General features: G+C 35.7%; 1 protein-coding gene across 2 annotated transcripts in view; it reads left to right on the top strand.

Annotated features, from left to right (window-relative positions):
• Positions 1-21877, top strand: part of PPP1R1C (protein phosphatase 1 regulatory inhibitor subunit 1C) — a 101856-nt gene that overhangs the window by 38647 nt on the left and 41332 nt on the right. The window contains exons 3-4 of one of the 2 annotated variants that reach the window (XM_080668593.1): positions 15804-15841; positions 18401-18461. In XM_080668593.1, the coding sequence (XP_080524719.1) occupies positions 15804-15841; positions 18401-18461 (99 nt within the window). Of the gene's footprint in view, positions 1-15803; positions 15842-18400; positions 18473-21877 lie in introns of both variants that reach the window. The other variant, XM_080668594.1, reaches the window with a different exon arrangement.

The raw sequence follows: 21877 nt of genomic DNA, 5'->3' as shown, positions 1-21877 counted from the left end.
ATAAAACACTTTGAAGCATACACATGAAATAGCTTTTAGTTCCTTTATGAGCAAGAAATAAAGTGTATCCCAGTTGTTTTGTTCAGATACTGTATTCCTAACTTAAAATCAAAAGCCAACAAAGACAGAGGTCTTTAACTTTTATATTTCTTTCATCTCTTTGTACAAGGCAAATTTCCCCCCAAGCGAGAATGTACTGTGAGCATTGTTAAAAGATACTTGAAGATAAGTTTACTATAACATTAAGAAAGCTTTTTGTCACTTTAAGTGCAGGTTCCCAGGCTCAGAAAAAAAAAGTATATCATAAGATAATAAAATAACAGTAATTATGATCAAAGAGCTCTGGAAGTCAACATTTAAAGATACAAGTAAAATAAGTGAGGTGCCATAAGACTGTGGGGAGTCCTGAGGTTTATGGTTGAGAAAACGCTGGAGTTTAGAAACTGTGAAATGTTAATTTGAACTTGAAGCAAAATCTATTACAGACTTCTGAGTAATCTAAAATGTTGAGTCTTAGAAACAAAGGTGGTTCATAAAAATAAATCATGTCCCCATAACTTTATTTCTAATATTTAATTAGATTATTACATTGATTGATCAAGGGGAAAGAGAGTGCTGAAATTATATGTATATCAATAAAATATTTGGCAAATAACTCCTGGTATTCATATATATAGGATGGAAAATAATTGTATTATAATGCATATGACAATTCATAATTTTTAAACTAAAGATCAGTCAATATGTATGGGCTTAGAGTAAACTATCCTACTGATTTGCCTCTTATTGAGCCATTTTGTTTGATAGTTTTAATTAATAACTCTAAATTAAATATGTCAGAGAAAGAATTGAGAGAAATAGTCATAAGGTCACTGAAAAGGTTGGAAGACAAATTCAACAATATGTGTAAGAACCAAGAGGAAATGAAGAATGATGAAGAAATGAAAAATGATATCACTTCAATAAAGAACTCAATAGAAAGCATCAACAGTAGCCTAGAAGCAGCAGAGGACTGCATCAGTGAGCTAGAAGACAAGGTAGGAAAAAATACCCAAGCAGATTAAGTCTTGCTAATGCTCCAAAGCTGGAAATATACTTGTAGGCTTTGGATGGCAGAATCAAGGTCAAAGACATCCTGACAAGGTGTTTAGATGTGGTGAAAGCCTTCAAGATTAAAGATATTAAAGAAGAATGTAACATCCTGTATTTAACTATTTAAGGTCAAATACACAAGAAAGAAAGAAAAAGAGTTTATGTGAATTAAATCCATGGATTTAAAGGTACAATAGGTTGTATGAGCCTATCATGTATGGCAGCTAATGTAGTGATTTGCAACATTAAGAGAATTATGATATACCCTCACTTGGAATATAGTGCTTAGTTCTAAAAATTAGCCTTTAGGAGGGTCAGCAACTGAGAGATGTTTAAGAGAAAGAATGGACAGGACTTGGAGACTGGCTATGGGACAGGAATGACAGAGGAGAAAGGAGTCAAATATTTGATTTTTTTTTTTTTGGTGGCTTTCTCTCTCTTCCACTTACCTGTCAGCATACACAAAACATTTTACTTATGTTTAATTGGACTACGTAATTATATTCACTGAAAAGGAATTCTGGACTAGAATAAAAATATATACTCATTTTTTTCTACAAGTGTAGTGAAATTTCAATGAAAAATATAAATGAATACTTCTTGATCTTTGTTTAAGTCCAAGTATGTATTATTCCATGTCACAGATAAAATGCTAAATATAAATAACTTAGTTTGGATTCTCTGGAGTACAGAGCCTGGGAAAAGGATTTGGATGAAAGTACCTTATCTGAAATGTAATCCCAGTAAACAAGAATGAGTGATACCGGGGGGAAAGGAAGAAGGAAAAGGCATTATCCAGGTCATTGCTGTGGAATGGAGAGCCAATGTGTTGGGATGTCTTGAGAAGCATATACTAGTAGAATGCCTTTCTAAAGCTGCCTATCTGAAAAACAAGAAACTGGAGCTGGTATCCACTGTATTTACTCCCCTAGGGCTTACACATTACCCCCCCCCAGGAGCATTAACTCGACCAGCAGTTGGTTCTCTGAGAGCCGGAGAGTGCCCTGGGGAGAAGAGGGAAGATGAATGTGACATGCCTCTTGGAGGTGGGATGCAGAGAACAAGAGCATTATAGTCCATTACTACAACAACAGCATTATAATGTCTTGTGCCTTGATTGGGAATGTTATGCTTAGCTCTGTACACCAGCGTTTAAGAGGGTGCTTCACATGGTGAAAACAAATAGGATAACATAAGCTATGGAAACCAAGTCACATGGAAAAAACACTAAGGAAGCTGAAGGTATTCGCTTTAAGCAGAGATCGGGGGAAAAGATAGGTTCAGCAGCTAGAGATGAGTCTGAGCTTCTCTGAAACTTGACTGCAGCCATGACTGAAACCAGGGATGGGCTGATGTGATGAGATGCGGTGCATCTGAAGCATCTGGTACAATGATCAATTTTTGAGAAAACCTTAGCAAGAATATTTATGTTAACTTTCCTTTTAACCTTAAAATTATGTATGCTACTCCAAATAATGAGCCACTAGAGAAGTCAAAGAAAGAATTTACTAATAAAGGATGACTGCCGAATATTAGAAGGGCGAAGGAACACAGAAATCAGCATTTGTTCAATTCAGTACTTATAGTCATTAAATTTAGATGAGGGCAAAATACATTTGGTTAACCATTCATATTTAAGTTCATGCGACTGGAAGTAAATTTGATCCATCTGTTCCTGAATTATTTTCTGAAACCACCAACATTTTGTTTTACAAGAATTGATTTCCAAGAGTCTTATGATATCCCAACTTCCTGCCAAACCTGCTAAAAAAGTCAGAAATATGGTTATTGTACCAAACCTCCTCAAATACACTGTGGCTTTAAAAATTAAAATAAGCAAGAAAACCAGCAAAAGAATTCTGATTTATCTGCTAAAATGCCATATGTTTTGAAATAAAGCATAAAACATAAAACAAGAAGGAAGACCTACACAGTATCTATTTTTACTATATAAAGATACCCAGTTATGTTATAATACAAATAATCTTTCTAGATAGCAAGCCATGTGTAAGCAGTTTACACATGTGCCACTTTTTAAATGTGGAGTGGTTGGCCCAGGACAAATTCACACCCACTCTGAAGAATGACTTGTCATAAGATTACCAATAAAGTTTGCCCCATCTTCCTCTTGGCTAATTTTTTGGTTACTTATAGGCCTCTTTTTCTCAACCTAGCTGCTGTTACTCAGGGTTGCCACCTAGGCCTTCTGCTTCTCTAGTGCCCCCCTCTTCCTGGGCATTCTCATCCTTTCCCAGGGCATCACTGACCACCTGGAGGCTGATGACTCCCAGTCCTGGTCTTCAGCTCTGCATTCCCTTCTGAGAGTGACTGTTTATGATCTCTTTCTGCTTGGATTGTCAATAAGGACCTCAAAATCAGCATTTCCATAAGTGCTCATATTATGAGCCAGAAACTTGACATAGTTTTTGACCCCCTTCTTGTCACTCCTGTCCCACAGCCAGCCTCCAAATCCTGTGCATTCTTTTCCTTAAACATCGCTCTAACTTGGTTCAAATGATCATTTTCCAGGACCTGAATTACTGCAGTATCTTCCTAAGTGAACTACTTATATCCAGGGATGGTCTTCTCCAATCAATTCTCAACACGACTGTCAGGACAATCTTTCTATAAGAGGAATTTGATCGTTTCTTCTGGCTTAAAACATGTCAGTGGTTTCCCAACACGTTTAGAATAAAGTTCAGACGTCTTAATAAAGTCACAAAGCCCCAAATTAACCAGCTCTTTATTAAGTCTTTATCTTCTCTCTGACTTCACCTCTGGCATATTATGGTCCAAATATTTAAATTATGCTTCAATTTCTAAAACTGTTTCTTCTGATGAAAATCTCTTCAACTATCCTGTCCCATCAACTGCCCTTAGTCCATCCTCCTTTGTTGGCCATGTCAGCTTAGGTATCCTTTCCCCAGGTTCCTTCCTGTCTGCCAAGGCTAAGCGAGATGCCTTTGACATGTACTTCTGCCTCGCTTTGTGCTTCCTCTGTTACAGATGTGATTTATTACACTGTAGTATGGTTGTTTCTTTAACTGACTGTCTCTTTCAAAGAGTTTAAACTCCCTAGGAGGGTTGGATCCAAGTTCCTAGCAGCATGCCCAGTACATATTATACAATTGATACATTATTGTTATGATACTAGATGCATTTTAGTTCCATGGTGACAGCCTTATATACAAAACACAGGCAACCATAGTTGCTTACTTGTAAACTGCATTCAAATAGGTTTTTATTCCCTTTTCTTCCTGTATCACCATTCATAAGAAAAAAATTAAATTTTGAGGCTCATACAAATATAGAGCTCTATTTTTCCTCTTGACATATACACATGTATAATTTTTTTCTATTTTCCTATCAAATATATTGTTGCTACACATATGGACTAATTTCTGATTACAGTACTTTGTCTTTTAATAGTTCTTCCACATAACTACTATAAATAATCACTGCCTTCAGAACACACTGTGCAACCCTCAAGTAAATTTCATTTGAGACAAGAAAATTGGGAAATTGCATGAAGGTTATGATTTCCAAGACAGATAAAGTACCAAGAGATGGAAAGGGAACCTGATTCCACAGATATTTAATCCTTCATTCTTGAAAACAGAATGAATTAAGCATCATTTTTCAAAGAAATTTTACTTAGAATGTGAAGTAAATACTTATAGATCATTTAATGGCAAAAGCTAACATGTATTTTTTAAGCCTACAGAAAGTTATGTAGAGTAGGATTTTAAAGATATAAAATTGACAATGACTTATTAAATCTGCTTTGCAATTTGCATCAGTCAGAGAAAATGTAATAGTTTTTATTTCTAGAAAAGATATTGGGATATAAGGTAAACTTCTAAAATGTTTACTTATATATCATAAATTAATTACTAATGATTATTCAATTTCAAATTATGATTAGTGCATTTCTTTCCTTTGCTAGTAGAAATATTCTTATTATTGATGATGAGATACTTTAAGTTGATTAAATAATGAAAACTTTACCATGTTGCTTATATATAGCTATCCAGATATATTTAATATAACTTCCATCTGTAGCAAAAAGGGGAAGTTTGCCTCTTATTTTAGATTCTGGTAAAAGGAAATTGTTGCTTTACTTCATGTCATTTTATAATGGTTTACTCAGAATAGAGATACTCAGATAAAATTATTTTGAAATTCATAACAGTATGTCTACACAGTCCAAGGTGCAAAAGGATTTGCTAAAAAATTATTTTCAATGGAGCATATCAAGCATTTGGTTAGGAGATAAGAAATTTAAACAAGAAATTCTTTAGTTTAATAGTTTGATCAAGTTAGAGACGCTCCAAAATGATCAAATATTCACATGTATTTGTCTTCATAAGAATACACTGAAACCTAATTTTAACTTTATCTTTGCTTCCCAGTTTTTGTGAAAAGGTAGTCCCCCCATACTGACTATTAATTCAAATTAGAAATACATTCATTGATTGTAATTTCAAGTTGAACAATCATTAGTAAGTAAATATATGACATGTAAAGAAACATTTTAGAAGTTTACCTTTATATCACAATATCTTTTCTAGGAATGAAAAGTATTACACTTTCTCTGACTGTCTGGTGCAAATTATAAAGTAGATAAAATAAGACACTGTCAATTTTAGCAGCCAGTGTGGAAAAAGAGAAAGCTGTCAATGGAGTGTGAACAGTTCTAAATATTCCAAATATTGGTAGGCTGGTAATTCTAACTCCTGCGCCTCTCAGAACCACCTCTAAAGTAGGTGTTCTCAAAATACCCTGGCATCACCATTCAAATCATTAACCTCTGAATGATTTTCTCGTTAACCTCAATCATTTCCCTTACTCTGACTTATAAGGCAACTGGATATGGGATTTCATTTGGGGACTTTGCTAAGAATGCCTTTTTAATATCCGATGTAGTAGAATAATGAAATTGTAGTATTTTAAATTGGTTAAAAATGAAATTATTCAAATCTTAACTATTAAAGGAGTAAGGTACATTAGGTCAAAATGACATAGGACACATTGTTGGGAAAGTAGTAAGTGCTCATTAAATAATTTCTTGATGGTTGTCCACATTGCCTGAAACATTAGTCATTATTTTAAATAAATCTATAAAATTTATGTAAGAGGTATGCTTTGTAATCAGTTCTCTAGGTAAGTCTATGAAAAGGACATGGAATTTTTAAAATCAGAATTCCTGGAATAAGTGTGACTGTTTACACTGATGTTATCCCAAAAGAAAACGCATGCTTTAAATGAATCAATATATTTTCTTGGAGGAAATGTGGGAAATTCAAACTCCAAATAGGCAGAAAAACTTTACCAATGGTTGAAAATTACACCTAATAAGATGATGCAATAGTTCTTTGACCCTCATAAAAATTGGTTCTGTGGTAGGATAAAATAGGTTTTATATGAGAAACTAAGTTTATAAATTCCAAGAATACTGATGAAAAGCAGACTTTTGAGGTTTTAAATGATCTGATTTTTCTGTCCTTTTATTGTGTTTGGAAGGGGCAGCAGAAATTATGAAATGTAAGAATATTAGGATAGTTTGGAAGATCCTTAATCCCTATCACAAGACAATTACTGGCCCAGAGTTCTTTCTTAATAAACTAACACGATCTATCTTGTGCATTTCTTGTCATCTCCTTCACTATCTCCACATAGAATGCTTTGCACCTGGCTCGTATTCACTGCCACTAAAATCCATTTCTAGGGAGCTCTGAGAGATCCAAATCTATTTGTTAATGGGGTTATGTCTTTCCTTTCCTCAATTAAAAGTGGAAAACTATAAATAATATCGTAAGAAAAATACAGCTGTGTGGGTATTGGCACAACAGGGTGAAACTATTCCTACCGTTTGTTTCTTTTCCCCGTGTCCCCTTTTCAGTGCGTATAAATTCATTGCTCTGGTGGTTTCAGTTTGGGCCCCAGTTATGACTAAATCTAAGAGCTCAAAGAAAAACACAGCTGAAACCACTGCCTGATGGCTTAACTCATGGCCCCAAATGACAGGCCTCCAACAAAGCCGAGCAGGCTTTCAGCAAAAAGGCTGATGACTAGACCTCATTTTAGAAAAGTGAGAGTCTGATAATAAGTTAGAAAGAGGGGCTTAATCATAGCTGTCTTAGGATATTTTGCATCGCCCTACTAAAAAGAAACATTGAGTATTCTAGTCCCCTGCTATATGTAAGAAACACACGATAGATTTCTCTGGCACTTGAAACTGACTGAGTCTATGCTAGAGTGCTAAAACCACAAGGCAATGACAAATTTACATGCAAAATGAAGAGCTGAGCTGTGCACAGCAATTTCTTTCACTTGTATTTGATTTATTCTCATTCACTTCTGAAAACTTGTGGGTCAGTGATTGTTCTGGAGCTGTTAAACCTAAAGCCCATAGTTGTGATCCAAGGGTCTCTGGAAAGGAAGATGCTCTACCTTCAAATATGTGAGGCACAAAAACAGAGGATCAGCTGAAATGTGATCTTTTAGATTTCCTTTCTGTTTTCAGAAATCTGATGGTAAATTCCTTCTGAGAGTGTCATGGATGGTGCTAATGTTCTTGTGTTTATATCTCCAGGGCACTTCAAAAAGAGGACTATAAATTGCTTTTCTCTGTTACTATTCCTCTACAGAACAGAATTAATTTTTTCTGCAAAGTAATGCTAGAAAAGATTAAAAAGAAGCTGAATGAAAATATATACTGACTTAGGAGAGTATCTCTATTTTCTGCCAACGTAGAAAATCCCACTTATTACACAGAGGAGTGGAACTTAATAACTGAAAGACATGCTGAGCATTTCTTTTTAAATCCTTGTACGAGGATATATTTTTTTATTTGAGAGAGAGAAAGGGAGAGAGAAATATTTGATTGGTTGCCTCCTGTATGGGCCAACCAAGGATCAAACCTGCAATTAGGCATGTGCCCTGACCAGAAATCGAACTGGCAACCTTTTGTTGTTTGGGACGATGCTACAACCAACTGAGCCACCCAGCCAGGGCACCATTTTGTGATTTTTAAAAAATGGATACACTTTCTTCTTTATCTTTTCTTGGGTCCCAAATATACACTTAAAAAAAAAAAATCCTCACCCGAGGGTATTTTTTTCATTGCTTTTTAAAGAAAGTGGAAGGGAGGAAAGGAGGAAGGGGTGAGGGTGGTGGGTGGGGGGAGAGAGAGAGAGAGAGAAACATCAATGTGAAAAAGAGACATATTGATTGGTTGCCTCCCACACGAGAGTCCTGACTGGGGCCAGGGATGGACCCTGCAACCCTGACTGGAAATCAAACCCACGACCCTTCGGCGCCTGGGCCTACCCACTAACACTGAGAATACCAGCCAGGACCCAAATATACTCATTTAAAAAACATTTTCACATTGCTCTGAAGTCTTTATTTCATCTGGAGGAAATTCATCTTCCAATTGCTTTTCTAGCAGTCATTCTTAAAGGTTCCTTTTCTTCTTATATTTTGATATTCTAATTTTTAAGCATTGTGAGTGAGAATCCCATCCCTCACCACCTGTGCTCATCTTTCCTTGTTAATGTTCTTGAGTCTTTCTCCCTTCCATATGACAGTCCTTTAATCTAGAATCAGATCTGAATTTGGATCTCAGGTCTCCTGTTCCATGTTGATTTTATAAATAGAGCAGATGTAGTCATGGAGCCCATGGTAGCTTGTTCCAAGTTGTCTGCTTTCTCCCATCTTCCTGGATACGGAGACAGTATCTTTTCTCAGTGTAGGCAACAGAGCTCTGCTTCTAGTTTCAGTCAGCCAGCCTGGCCTCGGTCCCTTCATTCTCATGAGGTAAATCCCTTTCCTCAGGAAAAGAACCAGCTGTCTCTACCTTCTTCTGGAGCCAAAACTTTCCAGGCCCATGATTTTTTACCTGCTTAGTGCATCTTGCTCTTCTTCTGTTTATGGTCCAGAGAAATATTAGACTAAACTTTGACTATGCTTGTATCACGTTAGTGATTTCTAAGAAGATGATTTATATTTAATCTGTCATTGTTATTGCTTTTGAGCAGAGGAATCTTCAAAGCATGCTCTTTTTATTGGAAGTACACCAATTTCCTCTAAACTGATGTTCCTTCTCACATTTCCAATATAACTGCCTAGAATAAAGATTTAAATGTCTCTCTGTTCTATCTAAATTCATCAAAAAGTCTGTATGCTAAGAAACTAGATCTCTCCTTATGAAAGCATTCTGTATATGGGTCAGTGGCTCTTGTGTAGCTAGTATTCTGAATAAATACTACATTTTCAATCTTTTAGTTATTGTCTGAGGCTGATATTGATAAAATAGTATATTAAATTTGACTTTATCTACCATTCATTTACTTATTTTTAATTTCTCTTATGATATATATTGTCCTTTACCCAGATATCTTCCCAATCTCTAGAAAGCAATAAAACAAATTGTATATATCCTTGTTTTACCTCCAAGATTACCTTTTAAATTACTTGGGCAGTATTTCCTGGAGTGCCTGTACCATTACCTTGGACCTGGTAAACTGATTTAAAGAAATACAAGTCACGGCCTCTGTTTAACAAACTTGCAAATAAAACACTTATTTGTTTTAATTAATTTATTTATATTTTATTCAATTAATGTTTATATTCAATATTATTTAGTATTAGTTTCAGGTGCATGCATAGAGGTTAGTCATCAAATACTTATATGTTAAAACTATTCATTTAGTATGACCAATTGCACTACTATTGTATTTTGTAATATAGAGAAGCAGCAAACAGAAGATCTTGTTTTATAAAACATAAGCTTTAAAATATATTTATTTGATAACCTGTTATTATGTGTTAGCTATGCTACCGCGCTAAGAGCTGTGGAAAAATCAAACATGGAAGCTAATTCTCATTTCTTCACACATTATTTGAGGAGATAAAACAATAATGACCTCAGTACAGTATTTATAATGATGAATACTACGTGACAGGCATAGAGAAAGTGCTGTGGTTATTGGCTGGAAGAAGATGGCTTCTAATTGAGAAAGGGGAGACATGAATTGGGTGAGAGTTTCCAGAGGAGATGGAATTTCGGGGAATAGTAGTATTGAGGGAAGGAGCATTTGGGTATGAGGAACAAACACACAGAAGCAGCAAGCCGGGGGGAGGTATAATCAAACAGGTACGACTTGTATTTTCTTTTACACTTTGTTCCTTCTCTTTCAACATTTAATCAGGAAATAAATAAAAGCAAAGAGCTCCCATTATCACTGGACTTATTTAGAAATCATTTCACTCCTCATTTTCCACTAACATAAACTTGCTTACATAACCTTTCAACAACTTTAATTGAACATTGAAAATTTCTCTTTATAACCTTTATCCTACCTTTTTATCTCATCTTTTTAATTAGTCACATATAACATTTTTAAAAATTATATTTTTTCATGAACTTCCTTTCAGTTACATTACTTATTTTATAATAATGACTATCTAGTGTCATTCAAATCACATACAGAATCCCAGCAGCAATAGCAAAGCATATTCATAGCGTGTTTTTTATTCATGCTTCCTGATTTTTATTTTATTTTATTTTATTTATTGACAGATGAAGATTTTTAGAGTTAGAGAAAAATTCCACAGGGGGCACACTGAATTTCCATTTATCCCCCTCATCACACAGTTTCCCCTATTATTAACATTTTGCTTTAGTCATCACAGTATTATATTGTTAAAATTAACTACCCAATATTGACATATTAACTGAAATCCATAGTTTATTCAGATAGCCTTAGTTTTTACCCAATGCTCTTTTTCAGGATACCCCATTACATTTAGTTGTCATGCCTCCTTAGACTCTTTTAGGCTATGACACTTTCTCATGCTTTCCTCATTTTTGATGATTATATTAGTTAGGGTTCTCCAGAGAAACAGAACTAATAGGATATAAATAGATATATGGAAAGAGATTTATTATGAGGGATAGGCTCACATTATTATAGAGACGACGATGTCCCACGATCTGTCATCTGCCAGTGGTATAGCTCCAGTCCAAATCTGAAGGCCTGAGAACTAGGTGGTGGTGGCAATAGTAAGAATTCTGGTGTAAGCCTGAATGCTCAAGGGACTTGGACCAGGACTTAAACTATCAATCTCCCTGGTTCTCAGGCCTTCAGATTTGCATTTAGTTTGTTCTTTTTTTCTACTTCCTTAAATTGTAAAGTTAAGTTGCTGATTTTAATTTTTTTTAATATGGGAAGTGATAGCTATAAATTTTCCTCTTAGCACTACCTTTGCTGTATCCCTTGAGCTCTGGTATGCTGTGTTTATGATTTTTTCTTTGATTCATTGGTTGTTTAAGAGTGTGTTGTTTAATTTCTACACATTTCTAAATTTTCTAGTTTTACTGCTGTTATTGATTTCTAACTTAATCTTATTGTGGTTGGAGAAGATACTTTTATGATATATATCTTTTTACATCTATTGAGATTTAATTTGTGGTCTATTCTGGAAAATATCCCATGTGCACATGAGAAGAATTATGTATGCTATTATAGAGTAAATGTTCTATTACTGTCTATTTTGCCTATTTCATTAATTATGTTGTTAAAAACCTCTATTTTCTTACTTATCTTTTTTCTGGTTGTTCTATCCATTATTGAGAATGTGGTATCAAAATCTCCAACTATTATTATAGAACTATCCTTTTAATTCCGTCAGTTTTTGCTTCATATATTTTGATGGTATATTATAAGGTGTTTATAATATTTAAGTCTCCTTTCTGTATGTGCACCCCATACTTAAGGAGTGGGGAGTTATGCTCCAATTTTTTCATATTTTTTATTCCTAAAAACAAGCTTAGGATGAAATGAGGAAGGCAGAGAATTATTATGCTTTTCCAACTCCACTTCACAGATAGGAAAAACCCCAAAGCTCATGAAATTAAGAAACTTGTCTATGGTCAAGACAAAAAAGTAGAAGAATCATATTAGGAATTATATGTGTTCTCTAGTGCTTTCATCAAGGAACAAATTTCTTGGCCAGCTGCAACCAAGATTCTCTAGTCTTTCATTAGTTCTCTAACTCTATATTTTGTCCACATCTTAGTTTTTGTAGTTCTCACTCTGTTGCTGTTCAGAAACTTTTCCTTATTCTTTGAGCATGGTCTTCATTATTTCCTTCTCTTTTAGACTTTATTTTTATAAGCACTTGTTATTACAACTAATCTTCTCAAAATCAGAGCAGGCACACAGCTCTGATGGAGGTGGAAGGGTGTTTAGGGGCGGGTAGGGTGGAGGGATTGAGTAAAAAGGAAAAAAATAGTGGAAGAAGGCATAAAGGGGATAAATGGTGATGAAAAAAATTAAATTAAATTAAAAAGAGACAATTGTGTTTGCAGTTTATGTGCATATCTACATAACCTCCCCAATTTAATAACAATCTATTAAGGAAAATAGAAATGTACTTACTTCACTGGATCTCAAAAAAATCCATGATCTATTCTTGGCTTGCTTTGTACTCTTGTCTGAGTTGCTTTGACTTGAGTATGTCCTATTCCTTTCATGAATTTAAATGTCTCAAGAGTATTTTAACTAATCAATACTCAAACATTCTAGGCTATTTTTATCTCCATTTCCATCTTCAATGACAGCAATATTCTTTGCAACATTATGCTTAGATGACTTATATAATTGTCTCTCAAAGCAAGGAATTTCTTCTTTCAGACCAAATGGCCCTTAAAAAAGGGAAAAATATAGTTAAGAAAGCTAAAATAGGTACAATAGCCTATTTTAGAATATTTGTAGCTTTAGATTATGGACCATCATTTAAAAAAATCTCTCGCGTATTTACTGATTGTGTTCCACACTACTCAGTATAGTATTTATTTTTATTTGATGAGAAAGCTAAACAGTATTTAAAGACAGGAATTTATCCTTATATTTCATTGATGACTTGGCTTTCTAAACATTTCTGGTATTGGCCAGGGAGTCACAAGTTGAGGCCCTGAAGAGAACATGGAGATATTATGAACTCTATTTAATGTTTTTGTACAGAATAAAGAGCTGGAGAAGTGTGCATATATATATTTTGGGTATCCCCCTTCAGTTACAAACCCCTTGGTACAAATTAGAGAGAACATGTGTTTGTGTCTGTATGTTGTGTCTCTATGTTTTCCCAGTGTACCGTATGAGCATGCAGTGTGTGTGTGCGTGTGTGTGTGTGTGTGTGTGTGTGTGTGTGTGTGTGTGTGTTTATATGAGTTGGCTGGAAGGCAGAAAAGATGGATCTTTCCAATTTAATAACAATCTAATTAAATAAAATGGAAATTTACTTACATTAGTGGATCTCAAAAACATCCATGATCCATTCTTGGCTTGGCTTATACTTTGGTCTGAGTTGCTTTGACTTAAAAGTCATGTAATTTTTACTCTTTAATTTTAAGAACACAGTTCTAAATTTTCATAAATCCGTGTATTTATGAAAATAATAGCCAATTTATGTCAATAAAATTCACAAATAATAAAAACCTTTTTCATTGAATTATGCAATGAGTAAAACCCACATGCTTGTGTTATAAATAGACAGTAGAAAAGTATAAAGCTGGATGATTGGACTTCCTTTTGTTGCTTAAATAATAGTTTATGAGTCCTGGGTTAGATTTTTTAAATTGCTAAGGCATAAACAAAATATTAAGAAACTCCATTGGTATTTAATAATTCAATGGCTCACCATACATGCATTGTTAGGGTAGATCATATTTGATATTTACTTAAAAGGTGTTAACAAAGATTTCACATTACTAGCTAGAACTGTTCAATTGACAACTGCCTGATTGTGAACCAGATGCTTCTAGGGATTACATTAAACAATGGTGATTGCTGTTCCCAACTAATCTCTGTCCTGTCTGCCTTCCCCTATACAGGAGAGACAAAAGTCATACATTTTTAAAAGCTAGTAACCAAGATAATAATATTAGAATAAACAGTAGTTATACATACTCTTCATCCTAGTTGCTTGGCTATTTTGGTCTCTTACAATATGAAATAAAAACTTTATGTATCATAGACTTATATAAAAATTTTACTATATATATCCATATACATTCATATATATATATTTACTGTAAAAAGAAAAGCAAACAATACAGATAAAAATAAGACAAAATGTGTTATTCAAATACCCAGAGATAACTACATATAACATATTGGTATATATCCTTTCCATTATATGCATTTCTCTATCATCTCTATATTGATATCTTATCTATCATTCATAAATTAAAATGCCACAATATAGTTTCCAAATCCTTTTCATTTATATAGCACATGTTTTTATGTCCATAGACACAGATCTGTATCATGAAGCAGATATTCTTTGATGAACTCCTCCTTCAGTTTTGGATCACTCTCCCAGCTTCAGGACTAACCTCAGCGTCAGGAAAGGGTAACCAGATCAAGAAGCCTGGAGGCAGAGTCAGTGCAAAGTAGGTGAGGAGGCAGGAAGGAGGCTCAGCCTGGAATGCCCTCCCTTTGTGAAAGGAATACGTGAGGACCTCTTTCTCCTCTCTTCCCGCCTCACCACTTGCTTACACAGGCTGTAGAAGTTGCCTGAGCACTGTCATAAGAAATATTTCTGACAAAGTAACTGATTCTTTCCAGTGGCATATAGAAAAGAGGGTGCCGACTCTCTTAGAGCCAGAGTAATTGGGCTGAATGAAAAGGGAGGTTTGTTCTGCTTAATAGCAGACTTGAGGAAATTTGACAGAGGCGACAGCCCATAGACAGTAGCAACAAAATCCATGAGAAGAGGAGGTCGTTTATGCTTTAGCACTCTGAGGCTGATGACACCAATAGTTGTCTAAGAGTCGTTTCCTTAGACCCTTTCTGGACTGCTGGAAGGTGGGAAATTTGGAATTTCAAGAGGGATTTTTTTTATTGCCGTTTTAAAAAACTTTGGGAAAAGGTTATCTTAGAAGGAAACAACTCATTTCTGTTCCCCTTTCCTGTAGACTAAGACACAGATGTTATATAAGCACTAGGGGCCCAATGCACGAATTTGTGCACCTTGAAAGGAACTGTGGGCCAGGAGGCTGTGGTGGGCACAGGGGCAGGTCTTGGCCCCTCCCACCTCCACCCCCTGTTCCCTGCCTGCCCCGCTCCTACCACCACCGCTCCCATGCACTGACGGTGCTGGCCCCACTCACACCCGCTGATGGCACAGAGCGATTGGGGCTGGCGCCAGCAGTGGTGCAAGCAGGGCCAGTGCCGTCAGGAGCAGGAGGCGATGGAGAAGCCCTCAGGAGCAATCAGGGCTGATGGCGCCAGCAGGTGTGAACAGCAGCTCCGGCACCAGCAGCAGGTGCAAGTGCCAGGCAGAACCTCAGTGTGCGAGAGCAAAGAATTTTCAGTACCATCAGAGGCTCACCCTGATGACAGCAAACGGCGCCTCACCTTGGTCTGGCACCCCCGCTCATCTGCTCCACCATCCCTCCGTGGCCGATGCCTGCCATGTTCTGCGCGCACCCCCTGGTGGTCAGTGCACGTCATAGCGACTGGTTGTTTGGTTGGTTGGTTGTTCAATTATTCTGCCGTTCAGTCTATTTGCATATTAGGGTTTTATATATATAGATAGGCAATTATTAAATCATTTTGATCTGGGTTACTGAAAATATTAATAGATATTATAAGAAAGAATATCACCTTTCTAATAAATTACACCTACTTCTCTTGCAGAAATAGATGACAAGAGGGTGACCAACATGCAAGCAGAAGTAAGTTTTCTAATAATTCAATTTTGTGATATAAAATATGATATCAATATAATTGTGATGAACATATAGTAAAATGTGCCATTAAGTCTCCACCTGTAGGTTACCTTAATCCTATATCTATGAAATACCCTTGAAAAAGTTCTCAAATAAACTATTGCTTTTAGTGGCAAGATATGGTATCGATAATTTCAATTTAGTGACTGCTGGCATAGGACCACCACAGGCTGAGGACAGCCGATGTTGGAATTCTGGAGCAAAGAGAAGGGGGACAGGCACCTCCTAAAGCATCTGGTATGTGAAGGCAAGAGCAGATCATGAGGCCAAATTCTCCAAACACACATCTAGGAGTTCAAATAGAGAATAGGAGCCAAGAGAGGCTAGGGAAACTGGTGATGTAGAATATAAAGAATGCAAGGAAGTGAGTAAACTTGCACCCAGAAATGAGCCAAATATTTAATAAGTTGCATGCAGATTTAGAAGTCAATTTCCCAAAGGCTGCATAAGTAGGCATATAGTACATAATCAGAAAAATGTAGAAAGAACAAAATGTCAAAATACTAAAAATGTAATGAAATTATATATGTGAAAATGTTTTGGAGACTGAACTCTCACATAAATATAGTTTTTATTACTTAAGTTTTACTACTGTTAAAAAATACACTTTTCTAAAGAGTTAATTTTCTACTTGAACTTTGAATATGTGTGTGAAAATAAATATATAAGAAATCCTGGAAAAGGATGGAACTGAATACAGTAGAGGTACACCAGAAATGTCAATCATTCACATGTTTACACTCATGTCAGTCATCCACATGTTTAGAGTCCGTTCTGCAGAGTCCCCCTGCCTGCAACTTTGCATAAGGGACTGTTACCAAACAGTCCATTCTGGAGAAATTTGCTTATACCATTTATTTGGTTGATATGGATTTGGCAATTACTTGTTTGAATTTTTTTACTTTTAAAAAATAATACTAGTGTTTATTTAAGATCCACTTAATTTGCTAAATGAGCTATTATGTTAAAACATTTTTCAATCTTTTTTTGTTTATTTTCAATAGATTTTACTTGTCAATATATTTCTGTGTTCTGTATTTCTACACAAATATATCTTACAGTGACAAAATATAATTTTAAAATTAAAATTTTTATATGTAATTAATTCAATAAATTAAATTAATTCATTAAATTAAGTTTTGATACCTATATAATTTTGTTAACCAATAATTTTTTTTTTTGCTTTTTAATAGATTGATTTTGCATCAGCTAAATGCCAACATTGTGATGATACTTTAAGAACAATTAAGCTTTAGTATGTACCAGAAAAGATGCCTCAATTTCTATTTTCAACTTTGTGAAAGTTTCTAGCTGTGTTTTTTTAGACTGTACATTATGTTCTGTCTAATATACATGACAAGTGTAGAATAATTCCCTAAAAGTATCTTGTAATTATCTATACTTGAGCTTTTCAAAGCAAAAATAATTGCTCAGGACACTTAAAAACCCTACATATTACATATTAAGATACAAATTGACACACTATTAAAAAGGAGTCTGACATAGTCTGATTTGAGTATAGACCACATATATATTATTATAATAAATAATATTATAATAATATACACACACACATACCCAGCATGGATATGACCTGTGTAAGTCCATTTGTTTGTGGATTTTCTTCAGTGAATATTGATGACACTTCCAACCCATGGGTTTTGCATACACAGATTCAACCAACTGCAGGTTGCAAACAGTATTTTCTCATTCTCAAGCCAATTTAACAACTCCAGATTCCCCACCCTGGATCAAAAATACTTTTTTTTCTTAAGTGGTTGGTTTAATCTGCTCATCTGAAAGGCTACAGGTAAGTTTGGGAGAGTCAAGTCAACTGGGTAGGGCCTCGGTGTCCATCACCCCTGCATTGTTCAAGAGTCCACTGAGAGAAAGAAATCCCGAGCCAATGTGCTTAGGTAAGAGTGTCATATAGCAGTTTTGTTAGAAAAGGATTTATCTTTTGAACATAGAAAAAAATATTATCTTAACATTGTAATTCCAAGTACATGTAGATATTAGATTGAACCTATCAATTCCAGAGGGTTATAGATTGACCGGTGTTACTGACCAATGCCTTATTATTCCATCAGAACCATTTGACAATCCTAGGAACAGGATAATCATCCTATGGACATAGCTTTTGGAGTATATTTTGTCCTGGCATTTATGTTTTTCTTTGAAATGGAAAGGATTAGTGTCTCTTTTTCTCTTCCTTTTAGAAATAAAATAATGTTATTAGATGAAAAAATAAAAAGCAATTTTAAGACTGCAATGGATGAAGAGTTTTATGGTAAAATATACCCTATAGCTTCATAAGTTTTTTAAAACTGTAATATCATTGAACATGTCTGTAATTTCTCATTGATTAGAGTTCTATTTCCCGAGGGTGGGGGGGGAATCAGAAAGCTCGTTGAAATGAAGCACAGCGTTTATTTCCTTCACAGGGCTGGTGGCATTGTCTTTTTATCCAAATACAAGACTTTTACTCTTTCTTTTTGTCCGCAGTCACAGAATGCATCTCCTAAGCAGCGGAAGCAGAGCGTGTACACAGCACCCACGATGAAAGGTACTGTGCAGGTACTGTTTCGGGTTATGCAAGTGTTGAGTTCATAGCTCACAGGCTGTCTGCTCTCAAGGACCATATGCTTGATAATAACCTAGATCTCGTCTCAGCTCGACAACTCAGTAATGTGAATTTTAGCAAGATACTTTATCTACTTAAAACTTGGTTTCATCAAGATAAAATAGGTGGTTGAAGAAGGGATAACTAGAGATGTCTTAGAATCTTCCTGGAAATTCAGATTTTCCAAAATAATGACAAAGGTCTTTCTTTAACCCTTCCTCACATATTTTTCTTGAAGGTATTTTCCCAGAATCCCTAATTACTCTTGCCAGTATTGGCAGATGAGTGTCATTTTTTTTTCTTGGCTTAAACAAAGTAGAATTTTGTTCAGATTTAATATAGAGTGCTGCCTCATTGCCTTGTGTAGGGAGCGGTGCTAAGAAACCCAATCAGACTGCTACTCGCTGAACATATAACAGCTGTTGGTATAACAACTAAGAATGCTAACTCAGATTCTGGCATTTCCCCAGAATTTCTCCCTAAAATTGGAACTGCTAAAAGAACATCTCAGTGTATCAGAATTTTGACCAACATCAATTCCAGGAAAGGCTTCTTTTATTTCTCACACCAAAATGTTCCTGACAAGGCAGAATGTGTCCAGTCTAGTAGCTCATGTTCCAGTCTGGCCTTGAGCGGTTGGCCCAGGGGGTCGTCATGTCATCTCCAGCTCGGTTTCAGCCACAGCAGAAGCCAGCAAGCATCTTCCCCAGGAGTCTGGAGAGATGTCTAAATTGAGAGTGAAATTTTCCACTGTATTCTCTCTAGATTTGAGGCCTTTTCAGGGAGGTGGGATATAAATGGACACATTAAGAGCTACTTTTCAGTAAACTTCCTTCCTGTGCTGCTATAAAACACTACGTTTGCTTGTTTGTGAGACTGCAGTACATAACACAACCATCAGCATTGTAGTTTATGCCAGAGTAATTATTGAGACTATCAGGCATTCCTCTCTGATGATAAATGTATCATTTTTGAGATATTTTCTCTAATGTAAGTCGTCTTGTACTTTTAAGACCTATCAGTTTTGGCATGAATGGGCCACACTGAAAGATATATATTTACTCATTTAATGATTTCCTCTGTTCTATTTTTGGTTAGCTTAACTAAATAAAGTAATACTGTTCTCATGTCCTCAGAGAATAATAGCATTATTTTTAAAGAGAAATCTTAAAACCAAGGCCCCAAGGGCTCATGGTTTTCATTATATTTAGTTCTCAAATATCATAAGAATGTGGGATCCAAACATTTAGGAAATTTATTGCACATTTTTACATATAATTTTATTACTATCAAGCACTCCAGGATGGTCATTCAATATTAGTCATTTTTGGTCATGAGCTAAAGGCTTGAGAAAGCAAAGTAATTCTTTTAAGAGACTATGAAGGTGTTATTACAAGCCAATTAGATAGATCCTCACTTATAACCAGTAAATACCTAGGTAAGTCTCCTGCTCCTGATAAAAGAGAAAGCTAAATCCACATGTTTTATTCAGTCTACCTGTCCCTAAGAACTAGAAGTAAATATTCCAAGATGAAATTTAGCAATAAGAAGCTTTAATAATAAGAAAGATGAATTAGCAAAGGAAATGTTATTGAGATGCTAAATACATTAGTACAATTGCTCTGAAGTGTATAATTCTTCAAATTGCATTGGAACATGCAATTATTGAGGGTAAAAGCATTCTGGGAGAGCCAAGCAGCAACAGATATGATTAAGAGTTCTGAAAAAGAATCACTCTGACAAAAGGGCCAACTAGGGCTTCATGAAGGACTCAGTGAGTAAGCTGCTTAGTAAAACAAAACAAAAACAAACAGCAAGACTCCTTTATTCTCCTCTCTTATTAGGTTATGAAGAGTTACTGGGGCCCTGGCTGCTTTGGCTCAGTGGACAGAGAATTGACCTGTGGACTGAGGGGTCCTGGGTTTGATTCCAGTCAAGGGCATATGCTCAGGTTGCAGGCTCAATCCCCAGTGGGGTGTGTGCCGGAGGCAGCCAATCAACAATTCTCTCTCATCATTGATGTTCCTATATCTCTCTCCCTCTCCCTTCCTCTCTGAAATCAATAATAATAAAAAAGTTACTGGGTACAGATGCCAAAGTGGCAGGAGGCATCCCACCTATGCACAATTTCAAATAATGCATACACAAGCTAGTCTTCTAGCTCTTGCATTCATTTATTTTTTTAGTTGCTATGTTACTTATGGTTCTACCAGGTTTCAGGAAACAGACATGGCCAGGCTACCGCCTATAATCAGAGTTTTATATGAAGGTACAGCATGGGGAGAGGAGGGAAATAGAGCAGAGGAAACCATTTTAACAGGCACACTCTCAGGACTGATATGCTGATGACTCCCAAATTTATATTTGCAGTCCTGACATATTTCCTGAACTTCAGACCCCCATTTCCAATTAGCTACCAAATTTCTCCATTTGAATGTTATTCAGTTTCTCAAGTTTAATATGTCCAAAACCAAAGTCATTGGCTCTTTTTGTTTGTTCATTTGTTTTCCTCTTCTCAATAAATTGTATTCAGCTGTTGAGAATCAAAACCGTTGTGTAATCCTTGACTCCATTCCCTTATCCAACCTGTGGTCTACATTTGTTAGCTCTAATTTCAGAATGCATGCCTTACCTGACTGCTTTCTATATTTTCTACTGCTTCTACTTTGTACAAGGCACCATTCTTTCTTGCCTGGGTTTCTGGAGTAGCTTTCTTACTGGTCTCCCTGATTTCTCTCTTGCTCCTCTACAGTCTCCAAATAGAAGCCTGAGTAATTCCTCTAACTCACAAATGTGATCATGCCATCCCCTTGATCAAAATCCTCAGTGGTTTCCTGTTACAACATTCAGAATAAAGTTAAAGCTTCAGCCATGGCTTACAAGTCTCTGAATGAGTTGCACTGGCCTCCCTCTTTGACCTCATCTTCTTTCCCACTATCCCTTGTTTGTTGGTGTCCAACATTATGAACTATTTTGCTGTTAAACATTTCAACAGACTTGCATTTAAAAGCATTTGTACTTCTCATTTTTTCTTCCTGGAATGCTCTTTATCTATTGTGGCTCAACTAATGTTACCTTCTCTGAGAGGCCTTCCGTTCCTGGAAATTGCCCCTTCTACCATCCCTATCTATGTCCTTACATACTGCCTTATTTTTTCCCCATTGCACTCAATTTGATGTACCTAGAATGAGATGTCGACGACAATAGTTTTGTTCATTTGAATATGCCTAGTACCTAGAACAGTGCCAGGCACATAGTAGGTACTCAATAAATACTTGTTGAATAAACAAACTGTAATGAACTGGGGAATCTAGCCACATTGTCATCTGGTCAGAAGCAGGTATCTCTTGAGCTTTGTC

The sequence above is a fragment of the Plecotus auritus genome, assembly GCF_963455305.1.
Source record: "Plecotus auritus genome assembly, chromosome: 5".
NCBI lineage: Eukaryota > Metazoa > Chordata > Mammalia > Chiroptera > Vespertilionidae > Plecotus > Plecotus auritus.
Note: the sequence above shows the minus strand (reverse complement) of the source record. Positions and strands in the feature narration are given on the sequence as shown.